Below are 22,599 nucleotides of genomic sequence, written 5' to 3'. Positions count from 1 at the left end.
TATGCTTCCTCATCATGGCAGGGAGGTTTAGTGGTTGGCCTTTAAGCAGATGATGCATTACCAGTATATCTCTCTCTGACACATGATCATATCGACCAGTTTTGGGGAACAAAATCCGACAGATAATGTGATGAAGTAGCCTCATCTCAGCATTCAGTTTATTGGCCTTGATTTCTTCTTCTTTAGCAACTTCATCCTTGGATAGAATCAACTTTAGTCCTTCAGTTCTATCCTCCAGCTCTTCTAAATTCTCTCCATCAGTTGGTGCCCTAATTGCATTTCCCAAAATTTCTTTTGTGATTAGTGTTGCGAGATTTTCACCCAGGCAACAGCCCGCACACCGGCCGAGCAGGGAAAGCGAATGCGTCCCCACCGAGGTATTGTCCGCTCTGGGCCCCGTGGGCGCGGAGCTCGCACGGGGTGCGCACCCACCTGCAGGCGCGGAGCTCGTACGGAGGGCTTGGGCGTCCCTCACGGTTTTGTCCCCAAAAGACCCCTCGGTAAGAAGAGGTTATTGAGCCCCCCATTTAAGGCACAGACCTTCCGCTGATTAACCGATGTGGGACTAAACTGGGAACCCCATCCCACAACACAGCCCCCCCAGTGGGAAGGTCTGTGCGTGGGCGGGGCCCTCCTTCTAACGCCATCTGTTGCGAAATTTTCACCCCGGCAACAGCCCGCACACCGGCCGAGCAGGGAAAGCGAATGCGTCCCCACCGAGGTATTGTCCGCTCTGGGCTCCGTGGGCGCGGAGCTCGCACGGGGTGCGCACCCACCCGCAGGCGCGGAGCTCGTACGGAGGGATTGGGCGTCCCTCACGGTTTTGTCCCCAAAAGGCGCCTCGGTAAGAAGAGGTTATTGAGCCCCCCATTTAAGGCACAGACCTTTCCGCTGATTATCCGATGTGGGACTAAACTGGGAATCCCATCCCACAACAATTAGGATAGGAACGTCCCTGACCTTTGACAAAATCTGAGCTAGGCCGTGCCTAAAATTGCCATAGAACTCTTTAACCATGTCGGGGTAGGTCAGAAGGTCCAGTGAACATATATATACTCCCATCCCATTTCTTTTAGATTTGTCCCAATGTGGCTCTAAAAACTGGAAATCTACCTTTCTACCGGTAGACACCATTTGGATGGACAATGTGGTGAACGATATAAGTCTAGGAATGGGAGAAAGTGGTGACGGAATGGGTGAGGATGGAATGGATTCTTGTTGAGATGGTGACGGATTTGTAGGTTCCACCGTTCTGTCCAATCGTGCTTTAGATCTTCTTTCTTGTTGCATGATTGGTTGCTTTCTCTTGAAACCATTTGTGATTTTGTTGCCCAGTAGATACAACCCAAGATGGGGGGTGAATTGGATCTTTTAAAACTTTTATACTACTTCTAAAACTTTTCAATTAATTATGCTAAGTTGTATAGATGCACAGTGGAATTTAAACTTAGCAACAGTTTAATTTTAATCTTATTAAGATTAAAACTATTAAGCAGCGGACTCAATAAAAGATTAGTCTAAGTTTGCCCAAGCATGCAATTCAATACAATGAGTCTTAATGCAGTTTTATTGAATGAGACTTGATTAAGTAAATTGAATATGTTCGCAACTAAAGGATGCGCAGATAAGAGTTAAGCAAGCAATTTATCTAAGTAAGTAAGTGAGAAAGTTAGACAATGACAGAAAGCATCACAAATACAACAAACATATAGTGATTCGGTGCACCCCAGCACCTACATCCACTCCCCAAGACCTCTTGGGAATTTCACTATAATCCTTCAGATTACAGCCGGTTGTTTTACAAGCTCACAACCTAACTTGTTGTTTTCACGAGATCACAACGAACTCGGTCGGTTTTCACAGGCTCACCGACTAGAACCATCCGATTGTTTTTCCGGGTTCACAATCAAATCCAGTTGGTTTTTTTGGATGGCGTGGGAACAAAGATCTAGCCGTTAGAGACAAAAATAGAGCCGTTGGAGTTGAGAAAAAACTAGCCATTATGCCTCCCAGCGTGTTCGAGTCGACTCGGCTGAAGCAGGAGTCGACTCTGCTGGGAGTCGACTCGAGCACTGTAGCGTTGAAAATCAACTCTCTGTCTTTTTATCTGTTCTCAGTCGGAGTCGACTCGCAGAGTCTCGGAGTCGACTCGAGCACTGTTCCTTGAAACTTCAGAGTGCCAGAGTCGACTCTAAACTTCCAGGAGTCGACTCGAGGACTATTATTTTGAATCTTTCTTTGAATTTGCCCTCCAACTTGAATCCTTTAAACTTGAATCTTGGGCCAATGAAGTGTAGCTTTCTTCCAACTTTTCTTGAGAGCTTTTGAGATCTTTTTGTATTTTTTCAACTTGCTATGTTCCTTGCAAAACAAATTATTTTTCTTCTTACAACACAAACATTAGTAATTATACTTCAAGGTTTTCTGATCATCAAAATCAATCTTTAAATCAATCTTTGGGTCATCAGATTTGCTTCCTAGGAGCCATGAAGGACTGGCCGAGACCACATTGGGGTTTTAGGGTTTTTGGATTTCGGAAAGAAAGACGATGGAAAGGGAAATTTTGGAATGAATGAAACGTTTTGTGGAACAGGAGTCGACTCTTGACTAAGTGAATAATGTTTCGGGAGAAAGCTATTTCAGAACAGCGATGGTCGACTCATTTGTTTGATGAGTCGACTCAAGTAAGGCCGGTGGTCAACTCCGGACTTGGGTGAGTCATCTCTTCTACTTGAGACAGAGTTGTTTCAGACCTTTATATGATGCAGACTCTCCTCCGCACTTCATGAGTCGACTCCTCATTACCATGAGTCATCTCCTCATTAGTCAAGACTCAAATTTTCAGCTTAAGATTCTCCGAATATGATTTAATCAATAAGAATAATCGGAATTAATCATGTAAGTATTCAACTAAACAAATGTTTGTACTATAGTTTTAATCAAATGGGTCACAAATACACAGTTCTCCTCTTGTCTCATTAAATCTCTCTTCATTTAGGCAAGGGACATGTTTTAACATGTTTTCATAACTGAAAGATGCATGGTTAGAAAATGTGGTTGTAACGCTGTTTCTACGCATTCTCACATTGAGGGGCATTTAGGGGAACTCTATAGAAGTCTGTTCAAAGCTGGAAATATACCAGCCATAAGTATTTTTTGTCTCGAATCCAACGAATCCAATTTCGTGGTAATCCGAGTTCGTTTGGGGCACGAACATGGCCGGTTCATCTGACTGCGCAGAATCCTGTGGGAATGGGGGGTTTTCCCATCTTATCTAAGATTGATCCTTATCTTGTAAAAAGGAAGTGGAGTTCATGAGGGATTTGTAATTCGAGGTTGCTCCTCTATAAGAGGATCCTCAAAGGGGAGGGGCTGGTATCAGGTAGATCTGGAGAGACCAGGAGAGCTTATTGTAATCAGTTGAGTGGTTATTCAATGAAGTTCTCTTCCCCTGTATTTCTCCTTCTCCTTCGTGGTATTTTCTGGTGTCGTGCTTCGCTGCATTATTGTTGTTAGGCGTGACCTAAGTCATAGAGACTAGGTTCCCATGCCAGGAAGGCTGATCGGTTCTCTTCGGTAGACCGAGCCGCATGTTGTTGGGATCCGCTCTGAGATCCCTTCGTACGTGACACTTGGTATCAGAGCCATACCAGAAATGAAGGAGACGACCTCTACGGCAGCTTCCATGGTGGGAACTAGGGATGCATTATCCTCGATCATGGATCCCAATCCAGCCTTAGGAAGAGGTACGGCGATGGGTGGAACACATCCAGTTGATGATTTCCTGCATGGGTTACGCATTGCATCTTCGGTTATCTCCGCCGAAAATCGATTACCGAGGTGTGAGGCCCAAATAGCTAGGGTTGAAGAGCGGATGGAGGACCTTGAGGGTAGGGATGCAACCCTCCGAGGTGAGATCGCCGCTTAGCTGAACCAGATTTTCTTCGATATGGAGCAGCGCTATAAGGAAGTGCTGCGTCATAACGGGGAGTTGGAGACCATGGTGAAAGCTCTCCAAAATCAGGTGGTTTACCTTTTAAAGGAAGGTACCACCACGGGCGTGTCCTCTTCTCCATTGACAATGGAGGTCGCAAGAGAGGCTACGCACCCTCTGCACAAGCTTGATGTGCCCAAGCCACAGGAGTTCTGCGGACGGCGGTCCACGAAGGAGGTGGATAACGTCCTTTTCGCTGTGGAACAATACCTGCAGGTTACCGGCGTAAGGGAGGAAGCCATGAAGATGAGCACGGCGGCCTTGTTCTTGAAGGACGTGGCGATGCTTTGGTGGCGACGTTGGGCTGATGATGTGAATCGAGGGGTTGTTCCAATCACCACTTGGATACAGTTCCAAACTGGTCTTCGGAAGCAATTCTTCCCCGCGTTCGCTAAGGATGATGCTCGAGCACAACTGCGGCGACTCATGCAAAAGGGTGATGTGCGTGAGTATGTGCGAGAGTTCAGCAAATTGTTGTTGGAGGTACTAGACCTCAGCAACGAGGACTGTCTCTTCACCTTCCTTGACGGGCTCAAACCGTGGGCTAAGATGGAATTGCAGCGAAGAGGAGTCCAGAGTTTGAACAAGGCGGTATCTCAAGCGGAGGCTCTCATCGAGTTCAAGACTCAACCCACAGCTCCCAAAGCCCAAGCATCGAAATAGGGCAAAGGTGGGGGAGCGAAATCAGGTTACAAGGGAGGTGTAAAAGGCTCGAATCCGGGCTCCTCGAGTGGAGGGGCTTCCCAAGCGAAGGGAAAAGGGGTGGCGCAAGGTACCAGCACTATCTCATGCTATATTTGCAATGGACCGTACAAGGTGAAGGACTGTCCATTGAGGGGCAAGATAGCATCTATGGCGATGGAGGAGAAGCAAGAGACCGACCAAAGGATGGGCTCACTCAGTCTCAACGCCCTAAAGGCCAAGGGGCCACGAGGCCTACTCTATGCACCTATCAGCATTGGTGGTCACACCTTCCAGGCACTCATTGATACGGGTGCCACTGACTTCTTCGTAAACTTAGCTACGGCAAAGAGACTCAATCTGAAGATTGAACATGATGAACACACGTTCGAAGCGGTCAACTCCATAGAGGTAGCTACAAGCGGAACGTCGAAGGATGTTGAGATCCAATTGGGCACATGGACCGGACGGGTGACATTGGTGGTCGCCCCAATCGACGACTACGAGGTTGTCATCGGTATGTCTTTTGCTTGCCCAGCTACAAGCCATGGTAAAGCCGGATTCAGATGTGGTAGTAGTCTTGAATTCGAGTAGAGCGTGCATAGTTCCAGGAAAGCGAATTAAAGGGACTCCGCAGTGAGTCCTATTGGCGATGCAACTTGCTAAGGGGCTGAGAAGGGGACTTCCAACATATATTGCGTCCCTTCAGCAGGAAGGCCTACTGGAAGGAGAGGAGATTCCAGCACCCATCAAGGGTGTTCTCACTGAATTCGACGATGTGATGCCCCCCAAATTACCCAAGCAATTGCTACCAAAAAGAGAAATCGATCATCGGATTGATTTGGTGATAGCTTTGAAGGCCTCTCTGGCCGCAGACAGTTGAGATCTCATTGCATGATTGAACTGATTCATTTTTTATGAGCAAATATTAAACTCATTCTTTCTGCAGCTGCATAATTTATACTGTAGCCTTTGAGTGCGATCACTTCTAACTTACCGTCCATAAACCATTAAGGTCTTTATTGAGAGAGCTGCTGAGGTCTTTATGGGCCTCTCCTGTGGTTACCTAAGCTGAGGCTATAAAAAGGCTCTAAATCTTCGAACTTGAGCACAACATATCACACCTGAGACAAGCCTTGTACAACTACTTATCAGATAGAGAACTTCCACTTGCCCACTTATTTTTCCACTCTGTTCCGCTCTCAATTTTTCTATCTTTTCTTTTTGGATAATAAAGGAGAGTTAATTGGATCAGATCTTCACACAATGATGTCATGATAGGAGGACTAAGCTGAATTTATTGTACCTTAGAGATGATCTCACAGTGAAGTTGCACAAGAGGGATATTTATACCCTATCTCAACAATCCAGCTGATGGTTAAGAGCAAGCGCGACGTAAATCAGATTTGATAAAATCCATCACATGGCCCTTACTAAATTGAGTAAAGTTTGATTACAATAAAATTCAACATGTGTGGATGCACAGATCGAAGGAGAAGAGTTAGGTCAAAAACAAACCGAAGGCCTAGGACTTGGCTATAATTAGCTACGATATGTAGAAGTAGACTAAGATGACTAAAACATTTTGAAGGATAGCCTCAAATATAAAACTGCATCTTAGCCAAAAAAATACATGATTATCTGTCTAACAGTTGTGGAGCAACTATACTAAGGAGCGTGCATAATGAGGCATACGTAGCGCTAGTTACTAGAATTGCTAAGAATAGAGGCCAGACATGAGAGCAATCATCAAAGTGTGTATACACTATCTATTAGTATAAATAAGTAGAATTGTACTTTGTAATAGATCCTTCAACAATCAATCCGATGCATATTTATCTCATCTTAGTCGACTCTCAGAGGAAAGCAAGACTAATAGTCAGAGAACCAACTACGGGCTTTGAGAGCCGAGTCGACTCCAAGATGATCCGAGTCGACTCCGAGGCAGTTCAACTCCAAAGGCAGAAGATCAGTTTTTGGGTTCTGAGAGCCAAGTCGACTCCAAGATAATTCGAGTCGACTCGAGAAAGAAATACAGAAAAATAGATCTCTGGAATCCTGAGAACGAGCCGTCTCCAGAGGGCCGAGTCATCTCCGGATACTGGCGAGTCGACTCCAAGTTTGGCCGAGTCGACTCCAAAACGGGACAGCACTTTAATTCAAATTCTGAACAGTGGGCGAGTCGTCTCCAGTGAAGCATGAGTCAACTCCAGTAACAGCCGAGTCGACTCCAGATCGAGCGAGTCGACTCCGATCCCAACGGACACATTGTCAGGAGTTGCAGATTGTGCAGAACGGCCATAAATTGGTGTCTAACGGCTAGTTTTCAAAGTGGACTACTTAAATAGCCAGAGTGAGCAGTAATAGACATTAAGAGAGAGATTCCATTCAAAGAAAAAGTGATTTCCACCTACCAAAGGCTCTCAAGAGTAAATACAAGGGAAAGAAGGAAGAAGCGCATTGAACTTCATCCTACATTCTCTTTCCTTCGCATTCAAGGCTCTCCTTCTGACATCAAGTCTTTAGCGCATTCAAAGAGGAGACTCTGAATTCGAGAAGCCCCTTCTTCCACTTTCAAAATCTGTTTGAGGGCTTCTAACTTCACTCTTTTCATATTGTTTAATATTTACTTATTAAGAAGCTTTCCGTGTAATTTTTCCAAACTATTTTCTTACTTGATTCAATCAGAGGATTGAATCAAGGGTTGTAAAGTTTGTTGGTGAGCCGAGGGTAAAACCAACGGTGTAAGAGTTCGATTGTGATCCCGGAAAAACAATCGGGTGGTTCTAGTCGGTGAGCTTGTGAAAACCGACCGAGTTCGTTGTGATCTCGTAAAACAACAAGTTGGGTTGTGAGCTTGTAAAACAACCGGCTGTAATCCAAGGGATTATAGTGAACTCCCAAGTGTAGCTTGGGGAGTGGACGTAGGAGCAAGGGTTAGCTCCGAACCACTATAAAACTGCTTGTGTTTGTGTTGGTTGCTGCTTTGTCTCTTACACTTTCTCTACTCATTCATTGCATTTAAATTGCTTAACCTGAATACTTGAAATAGAATTAGTTAATCATTAAACATAGTTTTTTAATTGGTCGAGATTTAAGTCATAACCCAATTCACCCCCTCCCCCCCCCCCCCCCTCTTGGGTTGTCTTCTTGGGCAACAAGTGGTATCAGAGCTGGAACTCTTATATTAAAAGAGTAAAAGATCAAAATGACAACCCCATTTGGATCTTCTCTTATTGAGGGGCAATCCACCCATAGACCTCCATTCTTCAATGAAACCGACTACACCTATTGGAAGGCTAGGATGAGAATATTTATTCAAACACAAGGCTATGAGATTTGGAGCACCATAGTTAATGAACCATACATTCCTTCGATTTTTGTAGATGATATTACTATACCCAAACTTGAAAAAGATTGGGATGGTGATGATAGAAGGAAGGTACAACTAAATGCCAAAGCAATGAATGTACTTTATTGTGCCTTAGACCGTAATGAATTCAATAGAGTCTCTACTTGCAATTCTGCAAAAGAGATATGGAATAGACTTGAAGTGACCCACGAGGGCACGAATCAAATAAAAGAATCTAAAATAAACATACTAGTTCATAAATATGAATTATTTAAGATGGAATCTAATGAAACTATCACTTGCATGTTTACTAGATTTACTGATATTATCAATGGCCTAAAAAGCCTTGGCAAAAGTTATACTAACAGTGACCTTGTCAGAAAAATTCTTCGTTGTTTGCCAAGGTCATGGGAAGCCAAGGTAACGGCAATCCAAGAAGCCAAGGACTTGAACAAGCTGTCACTTGAGGAGCTTCTTGGATCCCTGATGACGCATGAGCTCACAATGAAACAACACAGCGAAGAAGAATCCTCTCATAAGAAAAAGGTAATAGCCTTCAAATCTACTTCTTCTAACATGGATCTATCTTGCAGTAGCAGCAGCGAAGAAGAAGATAATGAGGGAGACGATGATGAGGCTTTTCTCGTGCGAAAGTTTAGAAAATTCATCAACCGGAAGAAGTCCTTTCATCAGAGGAGAGGTCCCTCAAGTTCCTACAATAAGGATAAAGGTAAGAAAAGGGAAAATGAAGGAATCGGATGCTATGAATGCAAGAAGCCGGGACATTTCAGAGTTGACTGTCCCTTGCTGAAGAAGGGCAGCAAATATAAGAAGAAGAAAGTCCTTGTCTCCACTTTGACGGACTCCGATTCATCAACATCATCATCGGATGAGGAACAAGAGGAAAAGGCCAACGTTTGTTTTATGGCGAATGAAAATGAGGTAACATCTGAAACGCATTTAGATTTTATCTTTGATGAATTGTATGATGCATTTAATGAACTAATGGATGAATATAAGACAATAAATCTTAAGAATAAAGAACTAAAACTAACTAATCAATCTCACTTCCATAAATACGATAAATTAATTAAGGACAAGGATTTTATCATTAAAGAAAATTTAGAACTTAAAACAAACAACCAAATGTTAATTCAAAAAACTAATACCTTAATTAAAGATAACGAAAAACTAACCAAGAAAATTTCAGAACTTAAAAATGGTAAACAAATTATAAAAGATAATCTCACAAAAGACTTAAACATACTGAAAACAGAAAAATAAAAGCTAATAAAAGAATTTGAAAAATACAAACCTATTGTTGAAAAGTTTACATATAGCTCTGAAAAATTGAAAATGATACTTAATAATCAACGAGCTGTATTTAATAGAGCTGGTTTAGGGTATAAACCTAAGAATAAGCAAAAGCTCCTTAAAAACTTTTTTTGTGAAAGCAGGAAAAAGTAAAGCTAAGAATATAACCTATTTTTTTTGTGGAAAAATAGGACATAAAGCTAATGTGTGTGACCATAGGAAAGTAGAAGCTAAAAGAAAAATTAAAAAGATTTGGGTTCCAAAAGGAACCAACATTACTAACCTTGAAGGACCCAAGAAAACTTGGGTACCTAAAATTTTTATGATTTCCTTGTGTAGGAGTGTCTTGCAGCCAAAGTCGACAAAAACTGTTGGTACTTGGATAGTGGCTGCTCAAGACACATGACGGGTGACAAGAAGCAATTCTTCACCCTAGAGCCTAAAAAGGGAGGTGCTGTGACATTTGGAGACAATAACCAAGGTCACATTGTTGGTATAGGTAAAGTACAAATCACCTCTTCAACCTTTGTTGATAATGTACGATTTGTAGATGGTCTTAAGCATAACTTACTTTGCATAAGTCAATTATGTGATAGAGGTTTTGATGTTCTGTTTAAGCCAACTCTTTGCATCATAACCAACTCAATTGACAATAGCTTAGTATTCAAAGGAATAACACGTGGCAATGTGTACGTAGTAGATCTTGAAGATCTTGCCAAAAATAACCCTTGCTTAGTAGCTAGTGATACTAAGGTTAATGATGCAAGTTGGTTATGGCACCGTAAGTTAGGTCATGCAAGTATGGATACAATATCAAAACTAGTTAAAAGAGATTCTGTAATAGGTTTGCCAAAACTAAAATTTGAGAAAAATAAAATTTGTGAAGCATGTCAATATGGCAAACAATCTAGAAGTTCCTTTAAATCCAGAAATTGTGTCTCTACTGCTAGACCCCTTGAACTACTTCACGTGGATCTGTTTGGACCAACTAGAACCACAAGTCTTGGTGGAAACAAGTATGGCATTGTCATTGTAGATGATTTTTCTAGATACACATGGGTCATGTTCTTAGCTCATAAAGATGAAGCATTTTCAGTATTTAAGAAATTTCATAAGGAAGTTACTAATTCAAGAAATGCTTCAGTTATAGCTATTAGGAGTGATCATGGAACGAAATTTGAAAATCATCTATTTGATGAATTCTGTAGTAAAAAGGGAATAACTCATAATTTCTCTGCACCTAGGATACCACAACAAAATGGAGTTGTAGAAAGAAAGAATAGAACCCTAGAGAAAATGGCTAGAACCATGTTGTGTGAAAGTAACCTCCCTAAGTATTTTTGGGGAGAAGCCATTAATACATCATGCCATATATTAAATAGAGTTTTATTGAGACCAATTATAAAGAAAACACCTTATGAACTTTGGAGAGATAGAAAGTCCAAAGTAAACTATTTTCATGTTTTTGGATGTAGGTGTTTCATTCATAATAATGGCAAAGATAACTTAGGTAAATTTGATTCTAAATCTGAGGAAGATATCTTTTTGGGATATTCTACATCAAGTAAAGCTTATAGAGTCTTTAACAAAAGAATTCTTGTTATTGAAGAGTCTATACATGTTGTTTCTAATGATACTAATGATATCTCTTCTAGCAAGAAAGTAGCTCTTGATGATGATGCAGAAATACTTGAGAAAAAGATAGATGAGATGACATTATAAGAGGATGAACCGAAGCAAATTGGAGAAACTTCAACAAGCCGAGAGGTAATTGTTGATCATGGGCTTACTAAAGCTTGGAGGTATGCTCATGGTCATCCTAAGGAATTAATTTTAGATGATCCATCTCAACCTGTTAGAACTAGAGCATCTCTTAGGAACTTAAATAATCATCTAGCATTTGTCTCACACTTTGAACCTAAAAACATAGAAGAAGCTGAAAATGATGTAAATTGGATAAATGCTATGCAAGAAGAGCTAAACCAATTTACTAGAAACAAAGTATGGAACTTAGTTGAACGACCCACTGAATACTCAATAATAGGAACTAAATGGATATATAAAAATAAACTTGATGAATATGGAATCGTGATTAGGAACAATGCTAGACTAGTAGCAAAGGGATATAATCAAGAAGAAGGTATAGACTTTGATGAGACTTTTGCTCCTGTAGCTAGACTTGAAGCAATTAGATTGTTACTAGCATTTGCATGCTCTAAAGACTTCAAACTATTTCAAATGGATGTAAAAAGTGCCTTTTTGAATGGGTATATTAATGAGGAGGTGTATGTAGAACAACCTCCTGATTTTGAAAATCATCAATACCCCAATCATGTTTATAAACTAAACAAAGCACTTTATGGTCTGAAACAAGCTCCTAGAGCATGGTATGAAAGACTTAGCAAATTTCTATTAGACCATGAATTCTCTAGAGGGAACGTTGATACAACACTGTTCTTAAAGAAGAAAAACAAAGATATGTTAGTAGTACAGATTTATGTAGATGATATTATTTTCGGTGCTACTAACAATCGCCTCTGTGAAGAATTTGCTGACTTAATGCAGAGTGAATTTGAAATGAGCATGATGGGAGAGCTGAACTATTTCCTTGGGCTCCAAATCAAACAATCTAAAGAAGGCATCTTCATCTGTCAAGCAAAATACATCAAGGAGATGCTTAAGAAGTTTGATATGGAAGGAAACAAATCAATCAGCACACCCATGAGTTCATCATGCAAACTAGACAAAGATGAATCAGGTAAATCAGTAGATCAAAAGATGTATAGAGATATGATAAGATCTTTATTATATCTTACTGCAAGTAGACCTGATATCATGTTTAGTGTATGCATGTGTGCTAGATATCAATCTAATCCTAAGGAATCACATTTAATTGCTTTTAAGAGAATCTTTAAATACCTAATAGGAACAAAAAACATAGGTTTATGGTACTCTAAAGAATCAAGCATAAACTTAATAGGGTACACTGATTTAGACTTCGCTGGTTGTAAACTTGATAGAAAAAGCACCAGCGGGTCATGTCAATTATTAGAAAAAAACTTAATCTCTTGGTTTAGCAAGAAACAAAACTCGGTTGCACTATCTACGGCTGAAGCCGAATATGTAGCTGCCGGGAGTTGTTGTGCTCAAATCTTGTGGATTAAACAACAACTTGAAGATTATGGCATTAAACAAGATAAAATTCCCATTAACTGTGATAATACAAGTGCCATTAATCTAACTAAAAATCCAATTCAACATTCAAGAACTAAACACATTGAGATAAGACATCACTTCATAAGAGATCATGTTCTGAATGGTGATGTGACACTTCAATTTGTTTGTACTGATGATCAACTTGCTGATATCTTCACAAAACCTTTGAGTGAAGATCGATTTTGTATGCTTAGAAGAGGGTTAGGAGTGATTGATCCATTCTAGTGATACTCTCCTCTAATTTATTGATTTTGATGATTAGTTTATGTTGGACACAGGACTTCTTATCTATGATCATCAAATCAGTTCTTAAATCTTAGATAGTTCCATAACTCTCTCTTTTGGCACGGAAATAACAAGTTTTTTGGTTATGTGCCAGAGTTCGAGTGGACTCGAAAAGAATTTAGAGTCGGCTCGTGGGCGAGTCGACTCGTGCATATTCAGGAGTCGACTCGAGGTCGAGTCGACTCGCGACTTACCGGAGTCGACTCGAGGTCGGGAATCCGATTTTTAACCCTAAGCAGAATGTTTTTCTCTTTACTTCTATTTTCAGTCGCCACTGTTCAAAAGCCCTAGAGCCGTCTCCGACCTCGTCTCCGACCCATTTTAGGTCATCTCCGTCGAGTTTTCTTCCATTTTTCTTGTCCTTCCCCTGTGTTTAGGTCAAAAATGCCTAGGAAAGCCGTTGTCCCAAGCCGGAAGAGACCTCTCTCCGCGAGCGGCGCCGAGCGACGGTCAAAGGCTCAGAACGAACCCGCGAGGCCACCACCTCCGGTTCCTTCCCCGCCTCGGTCGGTTCCCTCGCGTCCGTGCGCCAGGAGGGCGGTCTCCACCGGGAGGAAAGTCGACTTTGACTTCCTCTCTCGGGAAAGGTTCACCCTAGGGCATCGTCTCAGGGCTCAAGGGTTAGAGTTATTCTATTCCTTAGACCTCCCTACTTACCCGGAGTTAGTTAGGAAATTCTATGGGACTGTAGCCCGAAGTAGTGGTGGTATCCAGGGAACCGTAGCGGGTGTCCCTGTATTCATCTCGGAGGACTTCATTGCTCGAGTCCTCCATCTCTCCCGGGAAGGGATCTTTCCTAGTCACCCCCTTGATAGGACTGAGGCCCTTACGGCAGTGTTAGAGAGACCCCCTCAGTCCCCTATAGAGGAAGTGTCTGCAAATCAGCTTTCAGCTGAAATGCGGCTCTTCCTCAGTATCATTTCTGGGACTCTCTTTCCAAAAACTGGCCGATTTGACTTTATCTCTGAGAGGGATCTAGCCTTGATGTTCCACATACTCCAGGACACTCCTATCAACTTCCCTAAACTCATCTACAAGTATATCTGTGAACCCCTAGATAAACCTAGGTTGAGTCTCCCATATGGTATGCTATTCACTCTTATCTTTAGGGAGTTAGAGGTCCCTATTCCTGAGGGGGAACCCTCTCGCTCACTACGTCACACAAATCGCATGGGTGAGGGGACTCTCCATCGTATGGGCTTTCATAGAGTTGAGGGAGTCTAGGCACGGAGACCATCCACTTCCACACCATCTGACCCTACCACTCATCACTCCCCTAGCCCTGACCATGACTAGGAGCACTATACAGATCTTCCCACCTTTTCTTCCACTTCTGGTCCATCTTTCCCATCCACTTCAGCCGGACCCTCGACTGCACCACCTTTTCAACAGCAGCCTCTAGAGGTTCGGATATCTTCTGAGCAGCTCCGAGAGTTGCGGCAGGAAATAGTGAGGGAACTGAGGGATGACCTGCTGAGGAAGCTCCGAGGTCCTCAGACTGCTCCCTCCACCAAGGTAGTTTCCTCCTTGGCAGCCGTGACAGAGATGACTGCACACCTGAAGGAGGAAATATCCAATGTGCGAAGCCTAGTTCAAGCTCAATACTGGAACATGAGTGACGTCAAGGACGACACGAGGAAGATGCAAGACGACATCCGACATGATCTAGGCAGTCAGAGTCAGGGTGCAGAGCGGTTAGCCAATGCATTGATCTCCAAGTTGGACACCCTCCAGGAGAGTGTGACCGAGCTTACCTCAATCCAGACTAGGGCCACCTCGGAGATCATAGCTCAGCTAGGGAATGTCTCAGAGGGGCTCAGCTTGATCTTGAAACACACAAGACTAAGTTCGGGAGCCACATCCTCCAAGAAACCCTAGTGCAGCACTTTATGATGTATTTGTTTTTACACTTGTCTGATGTATTTACAATTGTATTTAAATGAACATCAATACAATGAGTAGACATTTCTTTTTCAAGACTGTGCACTTGTGCTTCTATACTTGTATGGTTTCTGTCTTTTTGCTATGATGACAAAAAGGGGGAGAAAATATGATGAATTGAAATGTAAAGGGAATCACAAAAAAAGAAATCCTTAAAGCAAAAGTCGCACTTAAAAGCCGAGTACTCTACCGTTGAGTTCGGCGCTGCTTTCATTCTTGTTTACCAAGACGTAGCTGATCTCTCGATTCACCCTTGCCTCTACGGGATCAACTACTACTATGTAATTTGTTCTAAGTGGATTCGATACCTCAAGGCTCATTATCTCTCTGTTGGGGCTCCTCAAGGAGTAATCTCCAGAATCTATTCAAAGGATATTCGGAGATTAGTTGAATCATACTGATAAGAGCACACTTCGGACCGTCCTGGAAACAGGTAGAGAATGAGGAACTTGACCCTAACCGCGACCTGCCGGTAGAACCAAAGTTATCAAAAGAAGCGTGACCCTAACCGCGACCTGCCGGTAGAACCAACACTATCAAGTTCTAATCCAAGAACAAGGGTGAAGCTCTCACATAAGAGAACCCTCAAATTTCATTCATGCGTTCCCCCCCTCTCAAGTACAATCAGGTGCTATTTTAAGGCTGAAATGGCTTCAAAGAGAAGCAACTCCTAGGAAATTACATAGCACTACTTGTCATGCATTTTCCAAGGCTGCATTTACCAAGGCTTGGAAAAGATGCATGTTACACCTACTCCTAGAAAAGTAACCAGAACTTAGGAAAAAGATCCCAAAGTAATTATAGTGACTTTGGGAACTACAAGAAAGTCTGAATGTGACTTGGGGAATACAAAACATCATCTGAAATATCACCCCAAAAGTATGCACGAAAATCCAAATATAATAGGAAAGTTGGCCTTCCCATGAATGCTTCTTGTCATGTGATTTGGACTTTCCAAAGTGTTGTCTTCAGGTTGGACTCAAAGCATCTTCACCCAATTGTATGAAAGTGACCCAATTAGGTGCAGCCTCTATCTCACGTTGGTCTTCTTTTCCTTTGATTTTTATGATTAGGCTTTCCAAAGCTTGTTTCATCCTCTTAGTCTTGGCCCTAGTCATAGGACCTTCAATTCCATGCAAAGGATCTTTAGATGGGCTGGTTGCATCTCTATCATTGGTTGCGTCTCTATCATTCCCTCCCTCTTCAAAAGGATTCGTCCTCGAATCAGATTCATCACCTACATCAAACAAAGATAGATCAGCCACATTAAAGGTAGCACTTATATTACCATATTCACTTGGCAAGTCCAACTTGTAGGCATTGTCATTGATCTTCTCTAGAACTTGGAAGGGTCCATCTCCTCTTGTTTGCAGCTTAGATTTTCTTTGAGTGGGAAACCTCTCCTTCCTCATATGAACCCAAACCCAATCTCCTGGTTCAAAAATAACTTTAATACGCCCCTTATTTGCTTGCTTTGCATATTGCTCATTCTTCCTCTCAATGTTGGCTCGAACTTTTGCATGCAATTCCCTAATAGTATCCGCCTTTTTCTTACCATCCAAATTGGTACACTCATTAGTAGGCAAAGGTAAGATGTCTAAAGGAGTCAAAGGATTAAAGCCATACACAACTTCAAAAGGAGAATAAGAAGTAGTAGAATGAACAGTTCTATTATAAGCAAACTCAACATGTGGCAAGCATTTCTCCCAATTTTTCAAATTCTTTTTAATGATAGCACGCAACAAGGTAGTAAGTGTTCTATTTACTACTTCAGTTTGTCCATCCGTTTGAGGATGTGCAACAGTAGAAAATAAGAGTTTTGTTCCTAGTTTATTCCACAAAGTTTTCCAAAAATGACTTAGGAACTTTACATCCCTATCACTTACTATTGTTCTAGGCAATCCATGCAAGCGCATTATCTCTTTAAAGAACAGATCAGCAATATGTGTTGCATCATTGGTTTTAGAGCATGCAATGAAATGTGCCATTTTACTAAACCTATCAACAACGACAAATATACTATCTTTGCCACCTTGAGATCGAGGTAATCCTAACACGAAATCCATTGAAATATCAGTCCAGGGTTGATTAGACACAGGCAAAGGTGTATAGAAGCCATGGGGCATGACTTTAGATTTAGCTTGTTTACATGCTATGTACTTATCACAGACCGATTGCACATCATGCTTCATGTTAGACCAATAAAAATGCTCATGCAATATTTCTAAGGTCCTTTTTATCCCAAAATGTCCCATCAATCCACCACCATGACTTTCTCTAACTAGCATTTCACGCAAGGAACAAACAGGCACACACAACTTATTTTTCTTAAACAAGAAACCATCATGCCTATAATAGTCCCCAAAAGCATATTTAGAACAAGAATCCCATACTTGGCCAAAGTCAGAATCATTAGCATATAAGTCCTTTATAAACTCAAAACCAAGTAATTTAGTTTGCAAAGAAGTAAGCAATGCATACCTTCTGGACAATGCGTCAGCCACTTTGTTTTCCTTACCATTCTTGTACTTGATTACATAAGGAAACATCTCAATGAATTCCAACCACTTGGCATGTCTTTTTTGAAGCTTACCTTGAGATCTTAGAAACTTCAAGCTTTGATGGTCAGAATGAATTATGAATTCCCTTGACCACAAGTAGTGTTGCCAAGTTTGCAAAGCTCTCACCAAAGCGTACAACTCTTTGTCATACGTGGAATAATTCAATGAGCCCCCATTAAGCTTTTCACTAAAGTAAGCAATTGGTTTAGAGTCCTGCATTAGTACGGCCCCTATGCCAACACCAGATGCATCACATTCAATTTCAAAAGCTTTATCAAAATTAGGCAAACAAAGCAAAGGTGCATTGGTCAATTTTTCTTTTAATGAATTAAAAGCTTCCTCATGCACTTCATTCCACTTAAACACAACATTCTTTTTAACAAGTTCATTCAAAGGTGCAGCAATAGAACTAAAGTTCTTTACAAACTTTCTATAAAAACTTGCTAAACCATGAAAACTTCTTACCTCATTTGCATTCTTAGGTGTAGGCCATTCTCTAATTGCCCTTACCTTCTCCTCATCCACACTTATTCCTTTCGAGCTTACAACAAAACCCAAAAACACGACAGATTCATGGCAAAATGAACACTTTTTAAGATTAGCATATAATTTGTTTTCTCTCAAAAACATTAAGAACAACATGCAAATGATTAACATGTTCATCTAAGGTTTTGCTATAAATCAAAATATCATCAAAATACACTACAACAAATTTCCCAATGAAAGAACGCAAAACATGGTTCATTAACCTCATGAAGGTGCTGGGTGCATTAGATAAGCCAAATGGCATCACCATCCACTCATATAAACCATATTTTGTTTTAAAAGCTGTTTTCCATTCATCACCTTCTTTCATGCGAATTTGATAGTATCCACTCTTCAAATCTATTTTAGAAAACACACACGAACCATGCAATTCATCAAGCATATCATCCAATCTAGGGATAGGATATCGATACTTTACAGTGATTTTATTTATGGCTCGGCAGTCCGTACACATGCGCCACGTCCCATCTTTCTTCGGAACCAAGATCACAGGAGCAGAACACGGGCTAAGACTCTCCCTCACAAATCCTTTTTGCAGCAACTCATCTACTTGCCTTTGAATTTCTTTTGCTTCCTCTGGACTTGTTCTGTAGGCTGGTCTATTTGGGATTGAAGAACCTGGAATTAAGTCAATCTGATGCTCAATACCTCTTGTAGGAGGTAATCCATGGGGAATTTCTTCTGGAAAAATATCACCAAATTCCTGTAACAAAAAAGCAACCATACTAGGCAAAGAAGAATTGTGTTCGTTAGTAAAATAAACATCCTTTTGTATGAGCACAAGTAGCTGCTCTTTTGCTAACAAGGCACTCTCAACCTCTCTTTTGCTTGCAAATGCACTCACTCTCTTTTTTTTCTCTTCTTTGGATTCTGATTTATTCTTTTCTTTCGTCTGCTGACTCTCATTTTTCTTATCTTTTCTCTCTTTTTCTTGAATGCTCAATTGTTCCTCTCTCAAATTACACTCTCTTGTAATTCTGATTTGATCAGCATAGGCCTCGGTTGGTTGGAGAGGTGTTAAAACAATAGTGTGATTGTTCATAACAAGAGTGTATCTATTTTTGTACCCATCATGAATAACCCTTCTATCAAATTGCCACGGACGCCCAAGAAGTAGATGTCCAGCATGCATAGGTGCCACATCACAAAGAACTTCATCCTTGTATTTACCGATGGAAAATGAAATCATCACTTGCTTAGTCACCCTTATGTCTCCACAATCATTCAGCCACTGAAGTCTATATGGATTAGGGTGCTTTAATGTGGGCAAACTCAATTTTTCAACCAACAAGGTGCTAGCAACATTAGTGCAACTCCCACTATCAATGATTAAGCTGCATACCTTGTCGTTTATATGGCATCTTGTATGAAATATATGCTCACGTTGCTCCTCATTACCACCCGCCTTAGGTTGCATGTTGAGAGCACGCCTAGTAACAAGCACATCTCCAACAACAGGTTCAGCAACTTCAACATCACTACAATCCTCCAATGGTGGCATGTCATCATCACTTGAGCTCACACTCTCTATGTCTCCATTATCCAGCAGTATCATGGCTCTTTTGTTTGGACATTGAGAAGCAATATGTCCAACTCCTTGACACCTGAAACATTTGATATCACGAGATCTAGAGGATGAATTAGTTTCCATTTTACCTTTAGGTGCAGCAATCGAATTTTTGGCCTTTGCATCTTCTTTTGGCTTTGACACAGATTTGTTATTTTGCCAATTCGATTTCCATGAGGAACTAGTAGTAAATTTGGAAGTACTCTTAGCTTTCAATTGCCTTTCCACTAGAATAGCTTTGTGCAGCAAATCCTCCATCTCTATATAATGTTGCAATTCTACCACATCAGCTATCTCCTTCTTTAAACCTCCAATGAATCTAGCCATAGTTGTCTCTCGGTCTTCTTCAACATTGGCTCTAATCATGGCTATTTCCATCTCCTTATAGTAATCTTCCACACTCATGGAGCCTTGAGTTAGACTTTGCAATTTCCTGTGCAAATCTCTATAGTAGTGGCTGGGTACAAACCTTTTTCTCATGACAGCCTTCATCTCATCCCATGTACCAATAGGCCTCTCCCCATTTCTACGTCTACTAGTCACCATTTGATCCCACCAAATACTAGCATAATCATGGAACTCAACAATGGCTAGTTTAACCCTCTTCTCCTCGGAATAATTATGACATTCAAACACATATTCAACCTTTCTCTCCCACTCTAAATATAATTCAGGATCATTTTTACCTTGGAATGCAGGGATTGTCATCTTAATACTTCCCAAATGACTGTCTTTTCTTGATTCATCTCTTTGCCTCCTTCCATTACTTCTTCCATCCGAATACTCCTCTTCTTCTTCTTCTTCAAACATCCGCCCCCTCAAAGGTTTGAGTCTGCTTGGTGATTCCAAATCATTCATTCGTGCACCAAGCTTAGTAAGTTGATCAGCAATGGCTTTCATCCATAACTTCATATCAACATCTGGTTGTTTACTACCTTCACTACTCATCTTTGTATGCTGCAATCAAAAGATTAGTATAAACAGAATAGGTCCTCACACACTCCTCTCTCTGGTGGACACTCTTTTATGGCTTTTTCTTGATGATGATCCCACCCTCTTGCCTTTTACCACTTAGCTTCACCTTATGAGCTCTTAAATAAGAACCTTTTGGATGTTTCTACACAACAGGAAACAGTAAGGAGTCGATGATAACCTTAGGGAACAAGAACTCGCAAGAAACAATTTAATTGGAACCAACAAAGGGTTCAAGGAAGGTTTGAATTGAGAACAATTCAATGGAAGCGTTAAAGAACCCACAAGGAAATTAGAAGCAAAATCTGCCCCGAATTTTTTTCTTTTTTTTTTTTCTTCTTCTTCTTCTTTCTTCCTTCTCTTTTTTTTTTCTTGAAATAGCAGAACAGAAAGAAACAAGGACGATGACACAAACCGATTAAAGGAAGATGTCACCAAGGATATAGAGATAAACAACAGCGGAACACCTTTTTTTTTTTTGAATTAAACAAGATAAACACACAAAGGATAGATAACACCTGATTTCAGGAACCGGGCTCTGATACCAAATGATAAGAGCACACTTCGGACCGTCCTGGAAACAGGTAGAGAATGAGGAACTTGACCCTAACCGCGACCTGCCGGTAGAACCAAAGTTATCAAAAGAAGCGTGACCCTAACCGCGACCTGCCGGTAGAACCAACACTATCAAGTTCTAATCCAAGAACAAAGGTGAAGCTCTCACATAAGAGAAACCCTCAAATTTCATTCATGCGTTCCCCCCCTCTCAAGTACAATCAGGTGCTATTTTAAGGCTGAAATGGCTTCAAAGAGAAGCAACTCTTAGGAAATTACATAGCACTACTTGTCATGCATTTTCCAAGGCTGCATTTACCAATGCTTGGAAAAGATGCATGTTACACCTACTCCTAGAAAAGTAACCAGAACTTAGGAAAAAGATCCCAAAGTAATTATAGTGACTTTGGGAACTACAAGAAAGTCTGAATGTGACTTGGGGAATACAAAACATCATCTGAAATATCACCCCAAAAGTATGCACGAAAATCCAAATATAATAGGAAAGTTGGCCTTCCCATGAATGCTTCTTGTCATGTGATTTGGACTTTCCAAAGTGTTGTCTTCAGGTTGGACTCAAAGCATCTTCACCCAATTGTATGAAAGTGACCCAATTAGGTGCAGCCTCTATCTCACGTTGGTCTTCTTTTCCTTTGATTTTTATGATTAGGCTTTCCAAAGCTTGTTTCATCCTCTTAGTCATGGCCCTAGTCATAGGACCTTCAATTCCATGCAAAGGATCTTTAGATGGGCTGGTTGCGTCTCTATCATTGGTTGCGTCTCTATCACATACTCAAGAACAAATTGTCAGATTTTTCCTCTGAAAGTAAGAATTTAAGCTAAAAAGATTCAAGACATTAAAAGAAAATTCAGAAAATCTAAACAAAATTGAATGCATATGTTGAGGGAGAGAATCTGAAATCTTAAGAAAGCAAATTCATTAAACACATATAAGCCAAACAATTGATTGCATGATATGAAGGCTTATATAATTCCAAATAAAAGGGGGAGCTTTAATTTCAGGATTTACTGATTCATACCTTTCAATTCTGGATAGATTAAAATAACTAGACATTTGAATTCATTTCAAAATTTTATTATGAATCATCTTTTTAGATGGGCATTTCTCTCATCAAATACTCAATGTTTTGTCATCATCAAAAAGGAGGAGATTGTGGAGTGATTGATAATACCCCAATTTGATTTTGATGAGACCAAAGCATTTGAGTATATTTTATGTAATACTAATGAATTCAATCTAGTATCTCAGGCAAAATTTGTGAGAATCTTCTTTTGAGTGAATGTGAAAATCAGCTTGAGTCAAAGGCTGAAACTCGAGTTGACTCTGGAGGACTACGAGTCGACTCCAAGTGTTTCAGATGTTCTGGCACAAGCTCGAGTCGACTCCGGCACATTGCGAGTCGACTCCGACTGAGAACAAACAGCAGGACAGAAAGATGAATCTCAGACCCTGTCACCGAGTCGACTCCAACGGCTTCGAGTCGACTCCCGACAGTTCCGAGTCGACTCCAAGGAGTAACAGGCCGAAAGACAAAGAAGTGGTTTCTGGACCCTGTTACCGAGTCGACTCCGGAAGAATTCGAATCGACTCCAA

At 41.0% G+C, this 22,599-nt stretch overlaps 1 protein-coding gene across 1 annotated transcript; it reads right to left on the bottom strand.

Moving 5' to 3' along the window:
• Positions 1–17,562: 17,562 nt before the first annotated feature.
• On the bottom strand, positions 17,563–20,165 carry LOC120107521. The gene is made up of 4 exons (XM_039120819.1): positions 19,678–20,165; positions 17,987–19,494; positions 17,810–17,877; positions 17,563–17,574 (listed from the first exon to the last, which is right to left on the bottom strand). The coding sequence occupies exons 1-4, from the start codon at positions 20,163–20,165 to the stop codon at positions 17,563–17,565; spliced, it is 2,076 nt and encodes a 691-aa protein (XP_038976747.1).
• Positions 20,166–22,599: the final 2,434 nt, after the last annotated feature.

Source organism: Phoenix dactylifera, unplaced genomic scaffold (genome assembly GCF_009389715.1).
Source record: "Phoenix dactylifera cultivar Barhee BC4 unplaced genomic scaffold, palm_55x_up_171113_PBpolish2nd_filt_p 000886F, whole genome shotgun sequence".
NCBI lineage: Eukaryota > Viridiplantae > Streptophyta > Magnoliopsida > Arecales > Arecaceae > Phoenix > Phoenix dactylifera.
This window is presented reverse-complemented; position numbering and strand designations above follow the sequence as displayed.